Source organism: Crotalus tigris, unplaced genomic scaffold, assembly GCF_016545835.1.
Source record: "Crotalus tigris isolate CLP2741 ecotype Arizona unplaced genomic scaffold, ASM1654583v1 scf7180000017666.27876245, whole genome shotgun sequence".
In the NCBI taxonomy this organism is placed as follows: domain Eukaryota; kingdom Metazoa; phylum Chordata; class Lepidosauria; order Squamata; family Viperidae; genus Crotalus; species Crotalus tigris.
In genome coordinates this window covers 371950-399382 of record NW_024096551.1, presented here as the reverse complement: position 1 = coordinate 399382, position 27433 = coordinate 371950, and the positions used below count along the sequence as shown (strand labels likewise).

At 41.6% G+C, this 27433-nt stretch overlaps 1 protein-coding gene across 9 annotated transcripts in view; it reads left to right on the top strand.

Moving 5' to 3' along the window:
- Positions 1-27433, top strand: part of TRAK1 (trafficking kinesin protein 1) — a 121972-nt gene that overhangs the window by 16596 nt on the left and 77943 nt on the right. For 6 of the 9 annotated variants that reach the window (XM_039336082.1, XM_039336083.1, XM_039336087.1 and 3 more), the window contains exon 3: positions 26851-26927. In XM_039336082.1, the coding sequence (XP_039192016.1) occupies positions 26877-26927 (51 nt within the window). In that variant the 5' untranslated portion in view covers positions 26851-26876. Of the gene's footprint in view, positions 1-7256; positions 7564-11085; positions 11342-26850; positions 26928-27433 lie in introns of those variants that run through there. The other 3 variants (XM_039336085.1, XM_039336086.1, XM_039336084.1) reach the window with 3 other exon arrangements.

Genomic DNA, 27433 nt, shown 5'->3' with positions numbered 1-27433 from the left:
CCTTCCGCAAGACTCATCAGGCGGCCACGTGGACGATTAAAACGGCCACATGCACTTCCTTTTTTATCAGGACCTCCCTCCTATGGCTTCGCCAGCTTCAGACCAGGCTCCCTCCAGAGGACATACGGATCCATCAAAATTTAAGCAAACTGGTTGCAGCGACGGAATATGCGTCGGACGCAACCTTGCAGTCAGCCAACTTTGCTTCCAGATCCATAGCAGCCAATGTCATGGCTAGACGGATGCTATGGCTCAAATACTGGCAGGCCGACGCCAAGGCCAAATGGCGCCTAATGACGGCTCACTACCAAGGAGGCTATCTATTTGGGGAGGCCCTGAATCCGTATTTAGTAGAGAATAAGGACAAGCGGAAGGTCATGGCCCATCTCATCAAAAGATCTGACAGACGCCCCACTCCTTATGGCCAGAGGCGGTGTTTTCAGCCAGCATCTGGCTCGGGAACTGTCCAGCCTTTCCCTCTTCACACCCAGACAGGACTGTCCATACGGCAGATCAGGCTTTAGACCCAGACAACAAAATCAGAGCAAACAGCCATTTCGAGGGGGAGGTCGTCCATTCAGGAGGTCCAAGTGACTCTCGGACTATCTCTCCTATAGGTGGCAGACTATCCCTTTTCTTCCATCAGTGGGAACTCACCATCACAGACGCCTGGGTCTTGCAAACCATTCAATTCGGCCTGTCCCTCGAATTTGTGTCCAGTCCTCTGGGCCATTTCATCTCCTGTCCCCTGTCTCGGGACTCAATCAAATGGGGTCTTATGCAAGAGGCCATTCGTCATCTTCTGGACATACAGGCCATAGAACCATTGCTGCTAGATCAGAAGGGAAGGGGATTCTATTCCATCCTCTTTGTGTTCATCAAAGCCTCGGGGGGATGGAATGCAATTCTAGACCTCAAGGGTCTGAATTACCACATTGCATACAAAAGATTCAAGATGCAAACGCTCCAGTCCAGAAGTGTCAGAAAAGGAGACTTCCTGATGTCTATAGACCTCACAGAAGCGTATCTCCACTTCCCCATCCTTCCTGACCACCGGCGGTTCCTCAGGTTCTGCTATATGGGCCGTCACTTCCAGTACAGGGCCCTCCCGTTCGGTCTTTCCTCTACCTCCCAGGTTGTTCACCAAGATCCTGACTGTGCTGGCTGCACATTTACGGAAGGTACCAGTACGCATTCAGTGCTACCTGGATGACATTCTTATTCAATCGTCCTCCCTCCGGGTAGCCCAGTTGGACCTGAACTTAGCGATCCAGGTCCTTCAACAGCACAGGTTCTCAGTGAACTTTCAGAAGAGCCAGACGGTTCCCTCAACCCGACTCCTCCACCTGGGGCCATCATAGACACCATAGATTCCATGGTCTATCTCTCTCAGGAGCGTCTGGACAGGATCAGAGACCTGGCTCGCTGAGTGTACAAAGACCACACTGTCTCACTGGCCCTACTTTCCCAACTCCTGGAGAAGATGGTCTCTTGCATAGCCATAGTACCCTGGGCCAGATTCCACTTATGAAGCCTCCAGTGGTTCCTACTCCCCTTTCAGCGGTTCAGTGTCAGCTCATCTAGCCGACAGGTAAGGCTTCCGGTCCAAACTCTGAGGTCCCTTCGCTGGTGGTTCTCACAAGCGGTAGCCAGGGGGTGACTGTTCAAGGAGCCCGACCATCTTACAATTACAACGGATGCCAGTCTATTCGTTTGGGGGGCTCACGTCCGATCTCAGTTTGCACAGGACTGTTGGTCCCACACAGATTTGAGACACAATATCAACTGGCTGGAACTCAGAGCCATACACTTAGCTCTTCGTCACTTCCACAACCAGGTTACAAGACAACACATATTAGTCCTTACGGACAATGTGGCGGAAAGGCCCACATCAACCGGCAAGGGGGTACCCAGTCCAAGTCCCTCATGTCCGAGGCCCACTTACTGGGCTCCTGGGCAGAGTCCAACCTGTCCTCAGGGCCGAACACATTTTGGGGGAGAAGAACCGACAAGCGGACTTCCTGAGCCAATCCACCGTAGATCACTCGGAATGGAGTCTGCATCCGGATCTTCTTGCCGAGATGTCAGAAAGGTTCAGTCAACCGGTCCTCGATTTGTTTGCTTTGCCGAAGAATGCTCAGCTCCCGAGGTACTTTTTCCACTTTCACTCCCCAGGGGCGGAGGGGACGGATGCCCTGCGAACTCTATGGCCAGAGAGACTACTCTACGCCTTCCCTCCTCTCCCACTGATCCCGGTGACCATTCGCAAGCTGCTGCAGGAGCGAGTGGAGGTAATCTTCGTGGCTCCATTCTGGCCTTGGAGACCCTGGTTCGCCGACCTGGTGAATCTCTCCCGTTCTCCCTCATGGAAGATCCCCCTGGATCGTGTGTCTCTTCACCAGGGGGTTCTCTGGCACCCGGAACCTCAATGGCTACAGTTAGCCACCTGGCACTTGAGCGCAGAATCATGACCCAGGAGTTGTTCTCAGCCAGAGCGATTTCCATGATTCAGGCCTCTCGCAGGCCGGCGACCAATCGCATCTATGACTCCACATGGAGGACTTTTTGCCATTGGTACGGAAGGCGGCAACTGGACATCTCAGAATTGGCAATCCCTCAGATCATTGACTACCTTCTTGATGGCCTGGATAGAGGCCTAGCCCTTGCGACCATCCTTAGACAGGTGGCGGCCCTATCAACCCTACTTACCTGTGCCAATTCGATTCCTCTGGCTCACCATCCCAGAATACACGCCTTTCTCAAGAGTGCCAGCAACACCAAGCCACCCGTGGTACACAGGTATCCCTCTTGGGAGTTGCCCTGAGTTCTACTTGCACTCACTAGACCGCCTTTTGAGCTGGTCACTACTATAGCTTTGAGTTCCTTATCCCACAAGCTCGCCTTCCTGATCGCTATCACGTCAGCCAGGCGCATTTCCGAGCTGGCGGCTCTATCAATCAGGGATGATCTTTGTATTTTCCACCGGGACTGGGTGGTCCTTCGGCTGGATCCCACATTCGTGCCCAAGGTCAATTCCATAGGGCCCAGGAAATTATTTTGCCAGATTTCTGTCCCAATCCTTCCCATGACTTGGTGTGGCAGTGGCACACACTGGACATCCGCAGGATGCTACAACGATACATCAAGCACACGGCGTCTTTTCGCAAGTCGGAGGCCCTCTTCATCTACTTCCTCCCGGCTTCTCTGGGGCAGAAGGTGTCTGCTTCCCCCATAGGTAGGTGGATCAAGGCCTATATCATGGAGGTGTACCAATCGTCTTTGCTGCCAGCTCCAAGTCATATCATGGCCCACTCCACTCACAGCGTTGCGACCTCTGTAGCATGGGCCACTCAGGCATCCATCAAGGAGATTTGCAGGGCTGCGACATGGTCTTCGCCCTCTCCATTTGTATGCCATTATAAGATTGACCACTTTGCTTCCGCGGATGCCTCCGTTAGTCGGAGGGTCCTTCAGCAAGTGATTTCCAGGGATGCAGATCCAGCCTCGTCCATTTCCACCCATTGGGACAGTGAGGCTTTGATATATCCCATTGGTGGATTCTCCATCTTCTGTGCTGGAGAAGGGGTGTTGTCTTACCTGAATGCCTTTTCTCAGCATGGAGATGGAGAATCCACACCCACTCTTAAGGTCATTTAGGCCGGAATTAGGGGTCTGAGAGCCAACACCTCGTACTAGCATCAGCCGCTTTCGCCCTCGTCAGGACTGGGTTCTCCTAGCAACAAGGGGGCATGTCAAGTTTGGCTAACTTGGTCTCAAGAGCAGGCAGACAGAGAAAACCCATTGGTGGATTCTCCATCTCCGTGCCGAGAAAAGGCATACAGGTAAGACAACGCCCCATCTAAGTGAACGGATTCCTACTTAAAGGGGGGTTTAGCAATTGTGCATTCTTGTCCCACTCCTTTTTTTAAATTTGTGTAGTGATTCTAGTTGAACATTTAATGATTTGGCACACTAATCCCCAAGGCTGATGATAAAAGTCTTGTAGTGCAGGTTTATGTGGCAGAATACTTTTAGGTGAATGTTCTGAAGACAGTCCATGTCTGAAGATAAATCTTACACATGATGCATCAGGTCTCCTCAACTCTTTTTATGGAAGAGATTAGTTATCTTGACATTCAATAATATACAAAGTTCAGCTCCTGCTATAAAACTTTACAGTTGCTATAGATCTGAGTTCCCTAACCTTTTCGACTTTGCAGACCAGCTGGGCAGGGGAGAGGGGATGGTTCCATGCATGTGGTGGACAAGCACGCCTGCGCACATCTCCACTTGCACGATTGCTCATGAAAATGGAGCACGTTTGCCTGCTGCTCACGCAGGTTTGGGTGCTCATGTGTGTGCATGCCTGCCACATGATCTTGGTTTTCTTAATGTTGAGTTTCAAGCCAACTTTTGCACTCTCCTTCTTCACCCGCATCAAGAGGCTTTTTAGTTCCTCTTCACTTTCTGCCATTAGAATGGTATATCTTAGGTTGTTGATATTTCTCCCGGCAATCTTAATTCCAACTTTTGATTCATCTGGTCCTGCCTTTCTCATGATGTGCTCTGCATATATGTTAAATAGGCAGGGTGACAGAATACAGCCTTGGCAGACTCCTTTCCCAATTTTGAACCAATCAATGGTTCCGTGTCCAGTTCTCACTGTTGCTTCTTGACCCACATATAGGTTTCTCAAGAGACAAATAAGATGGTCTGGTACTCCCATCTTTTTAAGAACTTGCCACAATTTGTTGTGATCCACCAGTCAAAGGCTTTAGCATAGTCAATGAAGCAGAAGTAGATATTTTTCTGGAACTCTCTAGCTTTCTCCATGATCCAGCGTATGTTGGCAATTTGATCTCTAGCTCCTCTGCCTCTTTGAAATCCTGCCTGTACTTCGAGAAGTTCTCGATTCACATACTGCTAGAGCAGTGGTTCTCAACCTTTTTAATGCCGCGATCCCAACCGGTCGTAAGTCGAGGATTACTCAACCGGTCGTAAGTCTGCAGCACCGTTTGCAGAATGGGACTTTTGGCGGGCTCAGCAGGGCAGAGACAGCCTGGACAATTCCTATTGGCTTTTGAAAGCCAATAGAATTAGACTCTATTCAAGAGAGTCTATTCTATTGGCTTTCAAAAGCCAATAGAATAAAAGGGAGTAGCACAGCTAAGAAAAAGGGGAAAAAAATGGCGGACTGCGTTGTTTGGCGACTCCCGTGAAATGGTTGTTCGACCCCAAATGGGGTCTCAACCCACAGGTTGGGAACCACTGTGCTAGGGTCTAGCTTGTAGGATTTTAAGCATAACTTTACTTGCATGTGTAATGAGTGCAGTGGTGCGATAGTTTGAACATTCTTTGGCATTGCCTTTCTTTGGAATTGGAATGTAAACTGACCTTTTCCAATCCTATGGCCACTGTTGAGTTTTCCAAATTTTCTGGCAAACTTTTACTGCATCTTTTAAGATTTTGAATAGCTCAGCTGGAATAATGTCACCTCCACTAGCTTTGTTGTTGCTCAGATTTCCTAAGGCCCATTTCACTTCACATTCTACGATGTCTGGCTCAAGGTTATCGTGGTTATCAGGGACGCTAAGTTCATTCTTGTATAGTTCTTCTGTGTAATTTTGCCACCTCTTATTAATCTCTTCTGCCTCTGTTAGATCCCTACCAGTTTGTTCCTTTATCATGCCCATCTTTGCATGAAACATTCCCTTCATATCTCCAATTTTCTTGAAGAGATCTTTGGTTCTCCCTATTCCTCTTATGTCAATATAAATTCCTTGTTAATACGACATTATAGCCCAATAACCTTTTAAGAAAAATTATTTATATATATATATATATATATATATATATATATATATATATATATATATATATATATATATATATATATATATATAAAAAATGTGGCAAATAGCAGTTGTTTATAAAAATATGGATGTCATAGGTTTATTTCATATTAATTCTTTGTGGCATCTATACAGTTTTTAAAAGTTTTGTGTATTTGTAGAGGATCTATTCTTCCTTAGTAAATATGAACTACTCTTTAAAATCAACTATGCTTATTTTAACTGCACTGAAGTTGATTGTGACATGGCTTTAAGAATACCTGACACCGATTTTTAAGATGCCATAAAGATATTGGATACCAAAATAAAGTATAATTTATCACAACTTCCCTAGATGGAGAAACTTTAGATGTGCAGATCAGAATATACTTCTGCAATGAATACATGCATATTTAAAATTGATTTTGATGAGATTAATTTTCTGATACTCCTCAATATAAGCTTCTCTTTATATTTGTATATGTAATTTTTCCACTAATACTAATCTATTAACATTGTAGCTTACATTGTCTTTTTTTCTAAAGAATATATAGAAAAGGTCAAGGTAATATTTGACAATGCTCATGTTTTAATATTTTAGTTGTAGGAGATCCCAGAGTAAGATCTGAGGTAATTATGATTGAAAAGCATACATTCATTGAAGTTTAAGGTTAGATTTAGAATTTTATAAACATAGGAAATGAGCATTTATTCATTTCCCATTCTAAATGATAATTCCAATCTCTTCTATAAAATCAGTACAAGTTTGTCTATTTAGCAGGATTTAGAAAGAATGATGGCAAGCAGTGTGGAAAGAGATCAATGTTTTAAGTTATACAAAATGGCTGTGGCTTGCTGCAAACATTTCTGTGCTGTCATAGAGGTCAGATATTTGGAAGGTGGATCATTGGTTTGCAGAATAAGCATATAAGTGCTTAAAGTGACTTTAAGAACTTGAAGGGGTTATATTAATTTTTCTTAATCAAGAATGTAGACATTTAGGCACTTGCAGAGGCATTTGCAGAGTTTCATTCATGTAATTTGGGCTGGGGGGTTATATTAGGGCTGCATTTTAACCATATCTTTTATAAATTATCAATGTTTATGCTGCTGCTTAATGTAAGAATATTTTTCTTATGGAAATGAAAGGCATTTTTCTGGGTATTGCTCTCTTTAGTGAGATACCCTTTGCTAGCAAACACAAGCAGCAGTGTGCATTTCCACCCTCCATCTCTGCATCTTGTTCAGAATCAGCCAGTCTCCATGGCAACCTATTAGACTGAAAGAGATGTGAGGAGCAGAATGGAAAAGAAATGAGTTAGAAACCCCAAGTGGTGGTGTGTGCCTCCAACGTCAGCTTTTAAGCCTTCTGATTGGATGGTTTTGTTAATTCCCACCCCCACGGCTTCTCTGTAGAGCTTCTGTATTAGAATAACCTGGTGCAGCAGCTTCAGCAGCCTCTCCCTTTTGAAGTTGCATTTTCTTTTAATTTTTAATTTCTACATTAATTCCTCTTTCTGGTAGAGGATGTTTGTCATATTGTTAGTAATCCCAGAGTTCCTTTCCAACATGGTGATCGGTAAAAGCAAGCAAGCATGGCTGTATTTCACTTGACCTCTGTGATATTCCTGTAAAACCTCTTTCGATGGTGCCTAAGGAGAACAGACTATGCAGAAATTCATTGAAGCAGACTACTACGAACTGGACTGGTATTATGAAGAATGTACAGATGGTAATTACACAATTTTGTAATAATTCTGTTTTATACTTGTGATCTAAGCTTATCTATCACTGTAGCAGGAGAACTGAAAGAAATAGTGAAGTGATATTGCAGTTGAAGTTGACAGATTTTAGCATTTCTTGGCATAAGTTTGAAAGATGCTATAGGAAATTGTAATTAGGGCTTTTGGCCAGTGGGAGTGGCAGCAGAACATTGGTACTAGACAGTCTTTTGGGGAGAAGGAAAATGCTTCTGAAATGCTTATTGTTTATAGCTGTTGGTAGAGCTTATACTTAAATCCGTTTCTTTTGCTGAGAAGAGTATATTTTTAGAAAATTGGCTAATCATCACATATTATTATGTAAAATGGAAATATCTGTGTGTGTGTGTGTGTGTGTGTGTGCGCGCGCGTGTGTTTGTGTGTGTGTGCATGTGAATATATAGATAGGGAGTTAACATCTTAGTTTGGGATTAAAAACTTTATTGAAGGAAATAGAGCAGTTCTAGCTAAATTATCAAAAGGTTAAATTTGAGAAGTCTATCTCTGTCACGAGCATCTCTCGAACTTTCTGTTTTCTGTCACATTGGTAATTCTGCTTTCTGGTAAAGCAGGATGTGATCACCAGTCTCATGATAAAGGAGAGTGCAAGGAGGAGTAACGAAAACTGCACCACATGTCTTGCGGGAAATTCAAATCTTCCAATTTGGCCTCAGAACAAAATCCAAAATGAAATCAGAATTCTGAATAATATTTCTTGTCATAGCTTTATTCAATTCAAGTGTTCCTCTTTATAAATAAGAGAGATGAAGTTATAGGGAGCAAAAGAGATGTAGCCATTATTATGAATTTAGGATAAAATATAAATTTTAATATCAGGATTTAGAAAGATTAGGATAAAATGGAAAATAAATACAGAAATAATATACTCTTTGAATATTCTTCTGAATTTGACACTGCTTATTGCATGCAAGGATAACAGTGGTGACTGACATATAATTTGGGAAATGCTTATTTAAGATTATTGTATGATTTTCTGGTTTATCAGAATGATCTATTTCTGGTTTAATTGAATGATATAGGTTGGATGATCTAGTGTAGAATATCAAGAAAAAGACAAGTTTCTACTTCCATATTTAGTTTTCAGTTTCCTAAATTGATCTTCAAGAAGTTTCTAAAATTGTTAATTCTAAGCCACACATAGAAAAATAATATTGATAGTGAAGAAATTTTAGTAGGATTGCCATATTGTTTGTGTTAATCTGATAAAGAGATCAAATGTTTACTTCTTGACTAGATTTTTCTTTAAGCAACATTTATCATTTTAATTGCTGATATGCTGGACATTTTAGATTTTTTTTGATTCTTTAATACTTTGTATGCTTCTGTTTTTTCTGTACTCTTCAATACTGCTTGGCCTTCTTATGAAAGAAAATAGAATAGAATGTTAAACAAATAAAAACAAGATATTTGCTTCCAAATCTGTCATTGTTTAGTTAGGCTAAGTGTTCAAAATTAGAGAGAACATCACTGATTGTATTCATTTTCTGATAAAAGAGATACACCCAGACATCATGTATTGACAATCTAACCAAAAGAAAAAGAAAAGAACCAACTGCTGTAAGAAGTAAAGTGAGCAAAACAGGGAAGTATTACTTTGCTCATGGAGGCTTCTTGAGTTACTGTATCCTCTATGTCTATGGAATTTAGTAGCTGACACAGAGCAATGAAGAATTGTTCCAGTCAGAGGAAGTTATGCCATCCTGGAAATGAAAGGCAAAATAGGAAGGAAGAAAAAGTACATGAAATCTTAACATAGTATATGGGTTGGTAGTCTTCAGCCATCTCAATTTCAGCCATATACGTACACAGCTGTCATGAAGTATGTAGCCCCTAAACCACTTGTATCTGTAAATATGTTTTACATTGGAAGTAGACCTATAGTGAATAAAGTTATATAAAAGGTTATTTTAGATGAGTTACCAAAGTTTGTCTTTTCCCAAAGAGAGAGATCTTTGATCTGGCATGTATGCAACCTCCTTACATAGCTTTTTAAAACAATAGTGGTTTTTCCTAGGCTCTCCCCCACCCCCTAGGAACTCCAAAATACCATTTTTGAGTCAAATCCAAAAGCCTAATACTGATTCTAAAGTATGTATAAATATGCTGTGGATGAAAATTTTACCATTATCTATAACAGTGGTTCTCAACCTGTGGGTCGCGACCCCAATTGGGGTCGAACAACCATTTCGCGGGGGTCGCCAAACAACGCAGTCCGCCATTTTTTTCCCTCTTTTCCTTAGTTGTACTACTCCCTTTTATTCTATTGGCTTTTGAAAGCCAATAGAATTAGACTCTCTTGAATAGAGTCTAATTCTATTGGCTTTCAAAAGCCAATAGGAATTGTCCAGGCTGTCTCTGCCCTGCTGAGCCCGTCAAAAGTCCCATTCTGCAAACAGTGCTGCAAGTTGACTACAGCGAAGGCGAGCTGTCTGGAAGTTTCAACCCCTCCCTGCTGAGCAACTACTAAAAATGTAAGTAAAAGAGGGCCAGGGGTGGGAGATGGGAGGCCGACAGGCGCAGGGAGGGTTGCTGGTGCGCGTGGGGCCCGGCGGGTGCCTTACCTCCCTTGGCTGGGCCAGCTGGTGGCCCAGCTGGTAGTCGGCTGCTCTGTCTCTGCTGCTTGCCAGCTACGCTTCGGCCGGTGCAGGGGGCGGCACCACGCATGCGTGGCGCTCCCAGGCAGGGAAAGTCCTCGATTTACGACCGGTTGGGTAGTCCTCGACTTACGACCGGTTGAGTAGTCCTCGACTTACAACTGGTTGGGTAGTCCTTGACTTATGACTGGTTGGGGGTCGTGGCATTAAAAAGGTTGAGAACCACTGATCTATAATAAAAAAAATATTTCAGTCATGTTTATAATAAAGGCATAAACCATGTTTTTAAAATAGGATACTGACAAATCCTAGTTAACTCTGAATTTTCAGTGGGAACGTAAAATGGGAAAAGGTGGTAAGGTAAGATGTTAAGGAGAAAAGAATACATATTAATTTATTACTGAGTTCCTAGGTTGAAAATTTAAAGCAAACATTCATGGCCAATATTCTCAGCCTACGTGTAAACCTGAAATTCCCAAATTTCACATTTTCCTGGTTCCATTTGTTTCTGTCTATTAGCAACCAGTAGTATACAGATTATACAATAGATTGCAAAATAATTTCACTGCCTCATTTCAAGGTGTACCATTCTTTGTACCTATGTTTACTTCCTGGTATAGTTGCTATGAAACCTATAGGAAAATACCATTTTTGTTTAGAGTAGGGAGGATTATAACAATTTAAATTTTAAAAAATCTGCTTTAAAGGGACAAATTTTTTAAGTGTTCAATTTTATTATGAGCAACATTCAAAGAAAGAGGATTATAATTTGCTGCTATTTATATTATATGGATAACTAGTAATGAATAGATATTCTTATAATCTTCCTCCTCCCCTATTCTGTATTTTGCCTCTCCTTTCATGATGATCATAGCATACAGGTTACCTAGCCATATCACTTGAAGAATGTTAAACAAGAAGTTTGATTTCTTCTGTATGGAAACCTCATTTAGTTTGTACTGCAGATATTGGGATGTTTACCTATTTTTGAGCATTATTTTACAAGATCTTACTTAATGATGATTTTTAGTAATGTCACTGAAAGAATCCATATATCAGGATGACAGCTTTGAATCCAGTTGTAACAATGAATGTAAACACAGAAGTTATGAGAACCTTGATTTCTTGGAAGAAGGTATTTTGCCTTGTCTATTATTTTCATAAGAATGCATAAAAATCAATTGTGTGATAGTAATAACACACCATTGATAGATGCCACTGGTTTGTCACTTTAATGGTTTTGCATTGTAAATTTGAATAATATTTTCAATTTTCTTTATTTGATAACTTACTTAAAAGTTCATTCTATCAGTGAAATGTTACTTTATTCTCTTGCAATACAGAGTTAATATTGTCAGATTTAAGAAAAAATATATAATTTATATACATATGTTGAGTGTTAATAGAAAAAATCCCAAAACAGACCAAAACCATTGTAATAACTAGCTACTATATTCTTTATAGTTCCTTGAATTTGAGATGCAGAAGAAAAAAAAAGAGAAATAAGGAACTATAGAAGCATTATCAGAAAGCTCCTTTTCCCTTGAGGTGGTGCAAAATGAGATGGAATTTACACTCTTCTTAGAATACACTTTTTTTTTAGTAAGCTCTGATCATTTTGATGTTGTTGTTGTTTCCCAGCAAAGATATGACTTCGTAGTTGTGGGCTCAATGATATTCCCTTAGCAATGTTGTTTAAGTTGCCATCAGATCGTTCTAAAGAGCTACTCTTGAAAGGTTTTTGCCTACGTGACTTTGTAATTAATACTGCAAAAGGACATATAAATTCTGTAATGTATAACTGTTTCAGCAAATAACCATTCTGTGGCAGAATTGTTTCCCCAACTAAATAAAATAATGACTTGAAAATTACTGCAAAATTAAAATAATTAAGGAACATTAAAACAAATTTCTATAAGAACTGTTATTTGTTTTTATAATAGTGTATGGTATTTTAAAAATGTTATTCCATAGTCTAATTGCTATTGTTGGAAATCAATAATTGATAAATAATATGATTTTTTTTTCCTGAACCACTTTTTTTCAGTAAATAGTTTTAACTGATGACTGATATGAGTGTTTTCTTCCTTACATATTCTCGTGGATTTTTGGCACTTTTTAAAGCTTTGATTGTGCTTTCAGCTTACTTTAGGAAGATCTGAAAAATATGCTCCTGGAAGACTCTTCTAAGGATATTACATCCTGTTTTCCATCTGTGAATTTCATAGCTAATGTTTTCTTCCTATATTTCTTTCAGGATTTTGTTTTCTATTTCTGCAGGTTAGGTTTCTCCTCTGTATGATGGCTGTCTCCCTGAATTGTGTGGATAGGCTGTTATTACTACATAAAAATTGAATCTTGGAGGTTAAATGTGTTTGTTATGTTATACGACTGACACTATATGATAAAATAGAGCTTCTTATGTTTTGGAAAAAACTTCCTCAGTGGTCTTAAAGGAAAGAAAGGGACCATATTTTTTAAAATGGGATATTGGAAATCTAAATTGCTTCCCCACCTCCATAAACAAACACACAAACAAACAAATAAATGCAAAACAGAGAGAGAAGAAAATAACTCAAGCTGGACAAATTTGCTTATAATTGGTACTTTATTAATAAAGTTATGTGAGAGGCCATTAAAATACTTTCTAAAACAAAAAGACAGATAATTCTTAGTTCAGTCATTATACCCTTTTATAAATATATTTTGTTGGTATGTCTAATTGGTTAGATAAAGAGCTTGTTGGCAAATCCATGCTTTTAAGCCCTAAAGTCTTTGATATTGCATTTAGGACTAGCCTGCTGAAATCCTCTTTTTTGCCTAGTAATGTTTTGGTGTTAAAATAATGTTTGATTCCTAATCTAAAAAGTTTTTGTTGATAGAACATATATCTATATTCTTTTAAACTGTTTTACCCTGAAACTTTTTCCTCATTGACTTGTCAAATAATCCAGAGGGCCACAAATGAAATTTTTATCTGTGAGAGACAGATCTAATATATAAACTGAGGTGTATAATGGTTGATACAAGAACTTTGTTGGACCTAAATGACTCATGCGCCTTAGAATCCTGCCCATCTTTCTTGCTGGAATGGCTGTTGGTATTGACAGAACAGGTAACCATGTTATCTTCCTGAAAAGAAGCCAGTAGACAGTAGTTGGAAATAGTCCTCAACTTACAACTGGTTGCTTAATGAGTGTTTAAAGTTAGAACAGATACTAGAGCTATTTATGATCCATTTTGGGAGTTACAACAATCAGCTCCTCCCCCACACATCATTATCATGTGATCACATTTTGAGAATTTGGCAACTAACTCACCTTTATGGCTATTTGCAGCATCTTATGGTCACGTGACAGCAATTTGTGGGGTGTTTTGGGGGGGGGCACTTTCAGCATTTACTTCTGATTTTCAGTAAAAATGCCAGCTTCACTTAACAATTGCTGTGTTCATTTAATGATTATGGTGTTTGCTTAATGATCATCATTAAAAGTGATCATAAATTTGAATTAGTCATGTGATACTTCAATTTATGATTGCAATGGCTTACAACCATAATTCCTGGCTCAATTATGGTTATAAGTTAAGGACTACCTATATTGACTATAAATTAATTGGCTATTAAATGCTACATCATAGCTAATTGGCTATTAAATGATCATCATAGCTAATTAGTAAAACATTTAAATACCTTAGTTAAGGAAAAAATCAATGTATAAACCAGGTCACTCTGAAATCATGGGGACAGATATTAGTCAACAATTACAGGTAGTCCTCAACCTAAAATCATTTGCTTAGAAACTATTTGAAGTTACAACAAAACTAAAAAAAAAATGACTTCCAACCTGTCTGTGCACTTGCAAACTATCACTTCCCAAGGTCATGCGATCAGAATTAGGGTGTTTGGCAACTGGCATGCATTTACAATGGATACAATGTCCCAGGGTCATATGTGATTGCTATTTGTGACCTTCCAAGCCAGCTTCCAACAAGCAAAGTCAATAGAAACTGGATTCACTTAATGACTACTTGATTCACTTAATAACCACAGCAAAAAAGACCATCAAATTGGTCACAATGCACTTCATTGCCTTACTCAGCAGTGAAAATTCTGGTCCCATTTGTAGTTGTAAGTTGAGGGCTATTTGTGAAGTCCTCATTGCTTACATGTTTAAAAACCCTGATATAAGAAGAACTCAATAAACTCATAAGAGTCTACTTTTCAGAATTTAATTTTATATGCTTATAGTGTATGCTTTAATGAGGCTATACATTAATGGGTAAGCTTTTTTTTTGAGAAGTACTTAATCTCTCCAAACCCAAATTAGTATCCTTTTAACTACCTCAAGCATGTTTTCTTTCCCATATAAGTAATATTTTTCTAATAACTCAGTGTCCAGAGATCATTTCTTGCTGTCTGTTCCCCAATGCTTGTTTTAATACAGAAATCTCAGACCAAAGAGAAAAGCAACAGTTCTGTCTAGAAGAGCAACTTAAGAGAAGCAAACGGCAGAAATATATTCTTAACTATTTCTAAATAGATATCTGTCATGACTATTACATAGCCATGGCTCTTTTATTGAATTCCTGCTTTTAGATGTTTTTGTGCCCAGGCAGCTCAGGTGTATTTTTCTTTCAAATCCCCAAAATAGTAAAATGCCAAGTATTCAATTAATTAAAAATCATATTACTAAGTCTGAGATACAGGTAACTCTCATTCAATGGCTCTTTGAAGTTAGAAGGCTGCTGACTAAAAAGACTTCCAACCCTTGCCCAAAGTTGTACCATCCCTGTGATCATGAGATTAAAATTCAGGTGCTTGGCAGCCTGCCCACACTTAAGACTGCAGGGGCATTTCAGCTCTTCCCACCCACATATCTTCCCACCATCTCTTCCCTTTTGGCCACTCTGCATCCTGCCTTGCAGGACAGCAAGCAATCACAGAATCATGTGGCCTGAGAAAGCTTCAGCTGCCCCATTCATTCATCCAGCTACCTTCCTTCCCAGTTCCCTATACCAATCTTTTCCCTTTTCTCCCACTGAGCCATTGGGGCAGAAGCAAAAGTGCCTCATAGTCTTTGCTGTCTTCATTTTGGACCTAGCTTCTCTGGCAAATATTTCCTACACGTGGTTCCCTAAACCTTCTGAAAGCTCTGCTGGATTTTCAAAGAACAACTTTCTGTAGGCTGCACTGTCTTCAAAAAATAGTGCAGTTTCCGAAGATCCAAAAAGGAGACATCAAAGGCAGTGAATCACTTCTGTTGCAGTGGCTCAGTGCAAAAGGCAAAAGATTGATGCTGGGAACTTGGGAGAGAAGGCATTTTGCTGAATGAATGCTTGCTGGGGGTTCATGAGCTTTGGTATTGTACTCCTGGGGTGGAAGCATTTGCTGAAGAAAGTCCCTAGGATAGGATGCTGGCCCCAAGTCTGAAAAGGAGATAGCAAAGGCAATGAGGCACTCGGCTTTGGTTACATCATTTGGCACAAAAGGTGAAAGGTCAGTGTGAGGGACAGGGAGAGAAGGCAGCTTGGTGAACAATTGCTTTCTGGCACAGACTGGGGTGGCTGTGGCTTCCTGCAGCATGGAAACAGCACCAGTGTTAGGCACTTCTGAGGCTGCTTGCTGCCTCACAAGGCAGGATGCAGAATAGCTAAAAGGCAGAGATGGCAAGATGGGGGGAATTGAGGCAATCCCTTATCAGGGTTAGGGGGACAACCAAGCCCAGAATGGCTTGAATTGGGGTGTACATTCGCTTAACCACCCACGATTCTTGGTAAACTACCACAATGGGGAGCGCTGGGAGCTATTGTATGTTGATGCAATCATGTGATACGTCACTTTATAACTTATTAACTTCCCTATTATGGTTGCAAGTCAAGGACTACCTATACAGTTTGTGCAAAGAGCAAATATTTACTCTCCAATCCCTCGTCTAATTATTACCACTAAAGTTTGTCTTGTTCCTTGAGATTTCCTAAACAAGTTGACTATCATGCCAGATAAGCTGTGTGTAGCTGGCCCCTCTTGTTTTACTGATCTTTTAAATTCTCCTTAATGTGAAGTCAAATAGCTTTGTTAAAAAAAAGTATATAATCATATTGTTTCCAACCCTTATGAGTCTTTTAGTTGGATAGCTGAGATTGTGAAAAGGATATCTAATCTTGGCTCCTCCCTGTATGCAAACTGCAGAGACACTTAGTCAATAAAACAGTAATGGCAACATTTTTTTAAGATAAGGTGGCAAGCAAAGCAGGCTACAGTCTACAAATAGCAATTGTTCTGTCTTTGTGGTGAGCCTTTATAAGTTATATAATTACTTTGAACAAGAAGGTGGTGTTTCCTTGGAATTAATTCCATCATTCATTTATCTGCATTGTGATTCTGATGCATATGTGTATATACTTATATGATGGGACTAGAGCCAAAGTTATATTGAAGTACTAGAAAAAATGCTTAATGGTGGTGAATCTTCTTTGAGATGGCAGAAAGTACTTCAGTTCACATGTTTTGTATATGTAATATGCAGACTGACTTATAAGTGAACTAAACATTTGCCCCTGAAAATGGTAGACATTAAGAATGGTAGTTTTATTTATAGTATCAGGAAAACATTAATTTTGCAAGTAATATTTATATAAAAAACAGGGTTAGGGAAACCAGATTTATTTGGCAACATATACTTTGTATTGATTAGTTTGCTTCTTCAAGATGTCATTTTACTGTTGCCAGATGCCTTTTAGGAATGTGCAGTATTATAAAATGTTATTAGCCAGTTGCTTTCTAAATAGAAGACTGCTGTAAGGTAGATAGTTCTTCACATTGAATTTATCTTTTACGGTTTTTCACTAACAGAAAATAGAATCAAGTGGAGTGAGCAAAGGGCAGATAACTAAGCCTTGGTATAATATTTGAAATATTGCATGATAGATATGCCCTCTTGAGTCTAGTAGAACTCAAATTTAGCCAAGCCAGCTAGACTTGGAGTTGAATAATATGCATGGTTATGTGAATGTATGAGAGAGTGGAGTTCCAAAATGAAAAATAGTAAAAGTTGAAATTTGCATTTGTTTCTGTATGAGTCAATGGATAAGTAACAAATACTACTGGATGTGTCATAAAGATACAAGTAATCCCCGAGTTACGAGGGTTCACTTAGCACTTGTTTGAAGTTACGCAACAAGTGCACCCTAGTTCTTACGAGCAAGTCCTCAAATCACAAATCTTGCAGCGCCCTTACAAACAACTGTAGAGGCTCTGCAACATTTACCCTATTTCCCCCCTCCCCACAACTGCTTTCCCCTCCCTTCCTGCTGTGCCGGACTCACTTATCTTGCAAAAATCCTCTCTGCCGCAGTTTCTTTCCCTTTGAGGGAAGAGAGTCAGCTTGGAAATGTTTTTCATGCTGAGAATGGAAGTTTTTGGAGTCCGTGTTCTCCAGCAGGATGGCTGTAGAATCCACTTGATTGGGTTCATGACAGCCTTCCTGCCTGACAGACTAGGTCAAAACTTTGCCCACACCCCTCCTCTGGGCGTGACCCCAGTTTTGACTTAGTCTCGAAGCCCGTTAACAGCAAAATTTTCAGCTCCTCAGATAATTTAAAAGTTTAGAGACAAAATCCTCCTCTCTCTGACAAAATTGGCACCTTGGTCAGCAGAGTCTGCAGGAAGTCGATCCCGGCTTGTGGCTCGGAGGTCTGAGCCATCCGGCAGATCTTCATTCCCTGAGGGCGCTACGCGGCATGGTGAGAGTATCCCAACAGATTTCCAACAACCGGCCCTTTTCCTTACTTAATGAGCCCTTTAGTTGTTGGCGAGCATCAGCCGTGCTCCTTTCCGCTCAGCTGGGACGTGCAAGGCTCCGCGGTCCGGAATGACCGTCAGAGCCGCGATTCACCTTGCGGCAGTACAGGGAGGCAGAGGCTATCAGATAGCAACAGACGCTGTCTTTTTCCCCTCGGCTGAATCGCTAGAGCCCCGCGACCCCCCTGAAACAACCGGGAGAACCACGGAGCCCTGGGTAGCCGAATAAGGAGATACGTGGATTATCGGCCCACTCCACTGACTACCTCAGCCGGCAAAGCACCCGTTAGTGCTATAATCGCCATTTTGAGCTTCGTGGCCTTTTTGACAGTTAGCAGTTGAAAGGCGTGGCTTTAAGCCTCAGCTCCATCTTGGGTGTACTTGCTGAAATCCTCCATTTTAGGTGGGTCATCCACCTGGAGGTTTCCCAACAGATTATATATATTGAAAATATAATAATAATAATAATATAAAAAAATAGAAAGAAAAAAGAGAGAAGAGAAAGAAAAAAGAGAGTGATAGATATTACAACTTTACACCTTTGGGCCTGTTTTAACAGCCCGCATATTGGGGGAAAATACAATTAATCCAACCAATTACCCTTTTTAATAAGCCTGTGGCCATTATCATCCACTGGCCTTGGTGGAGGAGAGTGTGGGAATTCTAAATTAATTCCAGCTGTTCCCTAGTGTGACCTTTGTCACTGCCTTAACAGGATCTTTCCCTCTCAGTAAAGAGCCTGTCTGTCCGGCCATTGTTTTTGTGCAGAGCAAGGCTTTTAAGGTTCAAATATCTGCAATTGATCTGCGTGTCGGTCTTTCCCCCACTCCAGGTATTGCCTACTCGGGGTACCTGGTCACAATGGAGACAGTGTCTCGCATTCAGCTATACAGGGTCCCAAACTGCCTCCCCCACAGCAACAACAAAATCTTCAGAATCTGAAGTGGGAGGGAAGAAGAAGGCCAAAACGAAACACATTTCTCAGAAGGGACCCTCCAAAACAGCTGAACGAGAGGCCTCGAGGAGACATTTGGCGCTTGAAAGACAATTCTCCAGGGCCCAGAGAATCAGATCCAATGAGGCTGATATGGTTTTCCCTGCCCCATTGGAGGCCCCTATTCCAGAACCTACTTCTCAGGAAGTCCTCAGAACTTGGTCTCCTCTGGGGGAAACCGAACAGATGGATTCCCCTCACTCTTCATCACCAGCATCCTCACCAGACCATACTCCCCCTGTGCCTGCATCTAATGACAGAGCTCAGGAGGACATATTTCAAGCATTCATGCAAGATGCTTTCTCCCAATTTATGTCCTCCAAAGGACAAGTAGCCTTTCAACCCCCATCCCTTACAGGGCGGAACAAGGCTCCTGCCACAAATATCTCTGAGACCTCCTCCCAATTAGGAGAGGCGGAATCAATAGACCTGGACATGACTGACATGCCCCTTTCGGAGGACGAAGGGACCACTCCTGAGCAGACAACAAACTCTGGCCTCTTTGACCCAGCTCTTCTAAAATCACTGTTAATCAAGGCAGTTTCCACTGTCAATCTAACCTCAGTTCAGGAAGAGAAACCTTCCACAAGTAAGGAGGCTAATCCCCTCTTCGCCAAAAAAGTAGCACAGGACAAGTACATTCCTTGTCCTGAGGTATTTCGCACTTCTGTAGAGGAGCAATAGTCTTCCTTAGCAGCACCACCTACGCCTATCAGCGTGGAGAGGAAGTTATTTAATGTGGCTCCTTCCTTTTCCGAATTGCTGGATGTCCCCACAGTAGACAGTCCCCTGATTTTTTTGTTTTCCACGTCTGCTATTCCAGGGGACATGGCAGAAGCTCTGAGAGCAGAAGACAAGAAGTTTGAACACTCCCTCCGTCACGCACACCTGGCCTCAGCCTGGGCGCCCAAGGCGGCAACTTCTTCGTCTTTCTTCTCCAGGGCCTGTATTATGTGGCTTCGCGAGCTGCAAACCACTGTACCACCTGATCAGGTCAGAACTCACCAAACTCTGGCCAAAATTCTGGCCACCTCACAATACATGGCTGATGCCTCATTACACGCAACCAAATATGCCGCAAGGTCAATTGCAGCCACAGTAGCCTCCCGCAGACTCCTATGGCTCATGAATTGGAAAACTGACCTAAAAGCCAAGTGGCGTCTATCAACTTCCAAATACAGTGGGTCACTCTTGTTTGGATCCATTTTGGATCCACATGTAAGTGAAAGCAGGGACAAAAGAAAGATCCTAGTCCACCCATCAAAAAAGCTGGATAGGAAAAATCCACAAGAATTCCGTAGGCAGGGATTCCGTCCAAACAGCTCCTGGGACTGGAGACAGCCCTTTCGAACAGGGCAATCCTGGGTTTGGTCTAGAGGCTCACGATCCTTCTATCCGAGACAGGATCGTTCCCAGGATCGCCCAAACATGGGAGCCAGAGGCCAATTCCAATCCAGACGTCCCTTCAGGGGATCGGGAAGCCGACCCTTCAGGTGATCCAAGTGACGCCAGACAAGACTCTCCCATAGGGGGTCGGTTAGGGAAGTTCAGCGAGGTCTGGGAGCAGACCACCACCGATGCCTGGGTATTAGAAACAATCAGGTACGGTCTCACCTTAGAGTTCTACTCTTCCCCACCAAACCGTTTCATCAGGTGTCCCCTCTCAAGAAACATCTCCAAGGCAAAACTGGTAGCCTCGGCCATTGCACACCTTCTGTCAATTCAGGCCATAGCGAGGGTACCAAAGGAACAGGAGGGAAAAGGATTCTACTCCATCCTCTTTGTAATCCCAAAGACTTCAGGAGAGTGGAGAGCGATACTGGACCTAAAAGGTCTCAATTATTATGTAACCTACAGGAGGTTCAAAATGCAGTCCCTAAAGTCCATATTAGCCAGTATCAGGAAGGGAGACCTCCTATCCTCAATAGATCTCACGGAGGTGTACCTGCATATTCCCATTCATCCCAAATACCGCAAATTTCTCAGATTTTCATACGCTCACCGGCATTGCCAGTACAGGGCCCTACCCTTCGGACTCTCCTCAGCCCCAAGGGTATTTACCAAGATATTAGCAGTCATAGCGGCCCATCTCAGGATGATGCCGGTGCGCGTACAGTTCTATCTGGACGACATCCTAATTCAGTCCAGCTCACACGAGCAAGCACAATTAGACATTCAAAACACGATACACACACTGCAGAATCACGGATTTTCAGTCAGTTTCGAGAAAAGCCACATCACTCCCACAAGAAAGCTTCAGCATCTGAGAGCAGTAATAGACTCATCCCGTTGCAAAGTTTATCTTTCCCAAGAGCGTCGTACCAGTATCTCGAAATTGGTTCATCAGGTTCAAAAAGGCAGGAAAGTGCCTCTGGCACAGCTATCAAAACCCCTGGGGAAAATGATATCTTGCATGGGCATCGTTCCATGGACAAGACTCCACTCCAGACAGTTACAGTGGTTCCTCCTCCTGTATCAGAGACGGAACCTCAGTACCTCCAACACGAGGGTTACAGTCCCACCTCACACGCTGAGGTCCCTAAATTGGTGGATTTCACCCACGATGCTCAAGGGAAACATATTCAGGGAACCAACCCAGATCACTCTCACAGATGTGAGTCTATTCGGATGGGGAGCCCATCTCGGAACTCACCTAGCTCAGGATCAGTGGAAACACTCGGATCTCGTTCACAACATCAGTTGGCTGGAACTTTGAGCCATACATCTGGCCCTCCGATGATTCTCCCACCTACTAAGGGAAAAACATGTTCTCGTTTTAACCGACAACGTGGCAGCAAATGCCCATGTCAACAAGGAGGGAGGAACACGATCCTGGGAACTGATGCAGGAAGCAACAGCCCTAGCTCGGTGGGCAGAAGCAAATTTGGGTTCTATCAAGGCGGAACACATTTCAGGGGAGGCAAATCTCCAGGCGGACTCCCTGAGCAGAGCCAAAGTGGACCATGCGGAATGGCGCCTGGATCCGGCTCTGTTCGAGGAGATCTCACGGAGGTTCAGTCGACCGCACCTGGACCTATTTGCCACCCCGAGGAACACACAACTACCCAGGTTCTTTTTCAGATTCCCGATACCGGGAACGGAGGGAACGGACACTCTCCGATGTCGGAGGCTGGCGCAACTCCTGTACACCTTTCCATCACTCCCATTGATACCGGCAACCATACGCAAGTTGTTCCTGGAAGGTGCAGAAGTAGTCTTGATTGCTCCACATTGGCCACAATGTCCGTGGTTTGCCGACCTTGTGGATCTCTCGATATCACCCCCGTGGAGGATTCCCCCAGACCGAGTGATCCTCAGTCAGGGCAAACTTTTACATCCAGACCCTCAGTGGCTACAACTAGCCTCTTGGCACTTGAGCGGCAAACTTTAGCCAGACAATCCTACTCACCCGGGGTGATATCGATCATTCAAGCATCAAGGCGTCCTTCGACAAACAGGATCTATGATGCTACATGGAAGGGTTTCTGCAGGTGGTGTTCAATACATCACTTGGATCCACTCTCGGTTACTATCCCGAATATCTTAGATTACTTGTTAGATGGATTAAATAAAGGCCTGTCATCCAGCACCATTCATAGACAGTTAGCGGCCCTCTCAACGGTACTTTCCTGTGACAATTCAAGTTCCTTGTCCCAACATCCGGCAATTACCGCCTTTCTAAAGGGAGCAGTCAATATCAGACCACCCGTGGTACATCAGTACCCTTCTTGGGATTTGACTAAGGTTCTTCAAGCCTTGACATCAACCCCATTTGAGCCTCTCAATTCATGCTCTCTCCACCACTTATCCTTAAAAGTAACCTTTCTAGTTGCTATTATTTCAGCTAGAAGGATCTCAGAATTAGCAGCATTATCAGTCAGAAAAGATCTATGCACCTTCTTCAAGGACAAGGTGGTCCTTAGACCAGACCCTGTGTTCATCCCAAAGATAAACACCATCTTCCACAGATCTCAAGAACTAATTCTTCCCAATTTCTGTCCAAACCCCACACACAGGCTAGAACATCGATGGCACAAACTAGACGTGCGTAGAGCTCTGTGTTACTACGTAAAACGTACTTCTTCTTTCCATAAATCGGAAGCACTATTTGTTTCCTTCCAAACATCGACTATGGGGAAGAAAGTTTCATCTTCAACTATAGGTAGGTGGATTAGAGCTTGCATAGCCCAAGCCTATGCCTCTCAGTCAATTCCCGTTCCCCCACATGTGACAGCTCACTCAACACGCAGCGCTGCCACATCGGACGTGTGGTCTACACAAGCCTCGGTAGAAGAAATTTGTAGGGCCGCAACTTGGTCTTCTCCTTCGGTGTTTGTCAAACACTACCGTGTGGACTCCTTTGCAACGGCGGATGCTGCCTTTGGTCGAAGGGTGCTACAACGGGTTGTCTCTGCTCAGGACCCAGTGGCCTAGACACTCCCTCCCAGGGGGACATGAGGGCTTTGGTATGTCCCAATCAAGTGGATTCTATAGCCATCCTGCTGGAGAAGGGGCGTTGTCTTACCTGAACGCCTTTTCTCAGCAGGATGATGTAGAATCCACACCCCCCCATACAGATGGTCTAGGCAGGTGACTAACAAGGAGCTACTACATAGAATTCAACAAGCAACTCTCGTCTCAGTCAAAACTGGAGTCACGCCCAGAGGAGGGGTATGGCCAAAGTTTTGACCTAGTCTGTCGGGCGGGAAGGCTGTCATGAACCCAGTCAAGTGGATTCTACATCATCCTGCTGAGAAAAGGCGTTCAGGTAAGACAACGCCCCATCTCACGCAAGTGCAAGTGTTTGAAGTTGCGCCAAATCACAGACCTCAGAAACTTTAATTCTCTATGCAAAAGGAGTTTGCAATGCCTGCTCCTGCTCCCAATTCCTTTCTGCCTGAGGGCAGGCCTGAAGCCTTCAACTAAGGGAAAAGGCCAGTTCCTCGCACCTGGATCCAGCCCGCTAGAGCTCACCATGCCGGGGGAGAAAGTGACCCGTTGACCCCAGAGCCCTCCTCCAAGTCACCTAGAACGGAGGCTGGAGAAGGCTTCCGCTTACCTTCGGAGGTCAGATCCAGTCCTCGGAGGACTGCTCCAAGCCGTTTGCACCTGGAATGGAGATCGGGGGAGGCTTCTGCAGGCCTCTGGAGGTTGGATCCAGGCCTCAGGGGACTGCTCCAAGCTGCTGCTACCCCGGAACGGAGCCTCTGAAGATCAGATCCAGGCCTTGGAGGAATCTTCCAAGCCATTTGCGCCCTGAAGGGAGGTCAGGGAAAGCTTCTGCATGCCTCTGGAGGTCGGATCCAGGCCTGCCTCACCCTGAGATACCTCATGTGCACTTAATGAGCCATGTACGTCTTAACGATCAGGGAGTGATCTTGTTCGAGGTACGAGATTAACTCCCACAAATTTTTGAGTTATGAATGGAATGGGCAGGCTCCATTACATTCATAACTCGAGGACTACCTGTAATCTTTAGGACTTCTAATGTGTTAGTTGATCTAGGCAGACCAGATCACCAAATCAATTCTGTAGGAAGACTAAAACAATTTTATTGTGTTTGGCTATAATAGCAGAATTTTGCAAGTTTGATTGTTCTGTACCTCCTCCTTTTCCTTAAACATTAGAGAATTTGGGAAGCATCTGTCTGAATTGCTTCTGAATGTTATTGTTCTAGACTTTAAAATGTTTCAATAGTCTTTGCTTAGGAAATGGTTTCTGCATATTTTTAAGTCCATTTCTTTATGTCTGTACAATGTGACATCACTATAATGTATTGTGTATGTAGATCATGAACCATGTCATGATGTTTATGATCAATCTGCTACTTTACCAATTATATTATGGTTTGCTTATCTAGAAATCCTAAAGAACCTTTCCCCAGCTCAGTGCTCCGCAGATGTAGTTCTATAGCCCATCCATTTGGCTGAAACATTTTTTTTGCAATTGAATACATTATCATTTTGGGGAAAACTTATTAAAGCTATGATTTGCTGAGCATTGAAAAACTTCATTCATAGTATAATTACTGATCGAAATACTTTTTGAAATTTTCCCTAAGTTTTTTTGTTGCTGTTGTTGTTCATTTGGATGTGTGTATGCAGGAAAAAAAATGTTCACTGGGTTTTACTATCAGCCCTGGAATGCACAGAATCATTGGAATGCACAGAATCATAGGGTCAAGGCATTTCATAAATATTTTCAAAGGCTATAATATGTCCTTCTTCTGACAATAATAGAAAGAAATTGTATTTTTAAAAAAGGACATTGAAAGTGTTACTTTCAAAAACAAAAGTTGTCTAACGAAGGACACATTAATGTAAATACAAGTTTTCCAACCTAGTTATTTCCTTAATACACTTGGGACTATGCTTTCTTGGCTGAATTTTCCAGATTTCATTGAATCTGAAAAATTGCATTTATGTTAATTATCAACAATCTCTTCTGAAACAAACATGTAATTCTATTATAAATCTCAAAAAGGAACAAAATTGCAATATTTCATAACGGCAATCCAAACAATTAAGTACACTGCTGGCATAACTCCCACAGGCACTGAAAGGTCAAAGGTAAGAAAAGATATAAGACATGGTATGTTTTGTTAAGTTTTTTATGAATTCAGAAAAAATGCTTTTAGAATATTTATATGTAAGATTAAGTATCAATATGCAACAAAGGTCTTTTACACTGAGATAGAGAAATAAAAGGAAGCAACAATGTGCCTTTAGTACTTACTGACAAAGCCACTTTCTTTAATTGTTTCTATATTTATTGAAAATATTTGCCAGGCCACCTATCTTAGAGCATAATTCTGTGTGGCTCACAATGGCAATAAAATTACAAAACAAAAATTAAAAACCTAGTTCCTCATTCATTTTCTTAGGATGCCCAACAACCATCGATTGGCTTGATGTCCAGTCTGGTAGGATAGGCAGATACTCTCAGTTTTAATAATATGTCTATCCTAGGACCAGTTTCATTGGTGAAAATTAAAGATAAACATGGACATCACATATGCTTTTGTTTCTTGTTTATATAGAGATTTTGTAAATCTTCAGATGCTGTAAATTCAGCATCCTTTAATGATGCTTTACTGATAACAAAGTGGTGTTTAATCCAGTACAAACTGAGGTCTATGTAGCAAACAGTGACAATTTTAAAGATACGAATTAATTTCACATATGTTTGTTCTGGAACTCAACATGATGGAGATAATAACATAAATTAAATGTTAAAAACATACATGTATTACACGTACTGTTTGAAATATGAAAACACTTCTTTTGCTTTTTCCATTATACTGATAAGAAATAGAATAAAAACAAACCTTTATTGGATCAAATTGTTGAGGAATATAGAAACTGGTCTTAGTGAAAGTTCTCTCTGGAATATTGGCCATCTGTTTCTAAAACTGCAGGTCCTAAATTATGTGCAACATTGAACTCAATGGTATGCCATGTAATATTTTGCTATTCAATGAAACTGTTAGTGAGTTCATCATTATGGTGGCCTGAGGCATATCAAAGCACAGTTTGAGAATTGGTACGTGCACCTTGCCCCAATATTTTAGTAAGGCAATAGAAAAGTACTGAAGAAATGAGATATTGATTTCAAGATTTTGAAATATTGTTAGAATTCTCGGAATTACTGGGAACATAAAGTGCTGTCTAAAATGCTCCATCGAATATAATATTAGGCTAAGTGCAGCACACTCCACAATTTAACATGATTTATATGTGAATGAACTCATACAGAATTGATTATTTGAAAAAATAATTTTGTCTTTTTGGTATATTAGATTTAAATTTATTTTTGTATAGTAGATAAAACATTACCTGTTTTATTTCAGTTTTATGTGCTGAACGAGTGGGCCAGATGACTAAAACATACAATGACATTGATGCTGTTACACGTCTTCTTGAGGAAGTAAGTATCTTATATTCATATGGTATGGTAACATGGTTGTAACACAGCAGTCAATGTTTGAGTCTTTTCAGGCTTCATGAGATATGTAGGATATTGAAATAATCACCACATATTTGATGCTTCTTTAATTTAGCCCCTTGTAGAAGTATTACTGGAAAACTGCTCATTGCTTAATTCCCAACATGCTATTTATTTATTCAATTCTATTTCGGTTCAGTATAATTTATTAGTCTGGTGATGTCTATAAGGCATAATATTACTGGGACTCTTTTGATTACAGGGTTTCCTTAAAATATATAAACAATGAACAGCTGCAAGTAACTATTGCTAGAATTCAGAAAACTCAATTAGAAGATGTAAAGCCACAGCTTCTGTTCATAACTTAAATTCATAGCTGTTTCTTATTTTTAAAAAAGCTGTCATAAGATTAAAAGTATGTTTTGATCTTTCTGAGCATAGTACTGACTTAGGCTCAGAGCCTTAAGATTTAATTGCTTCTTGATAGA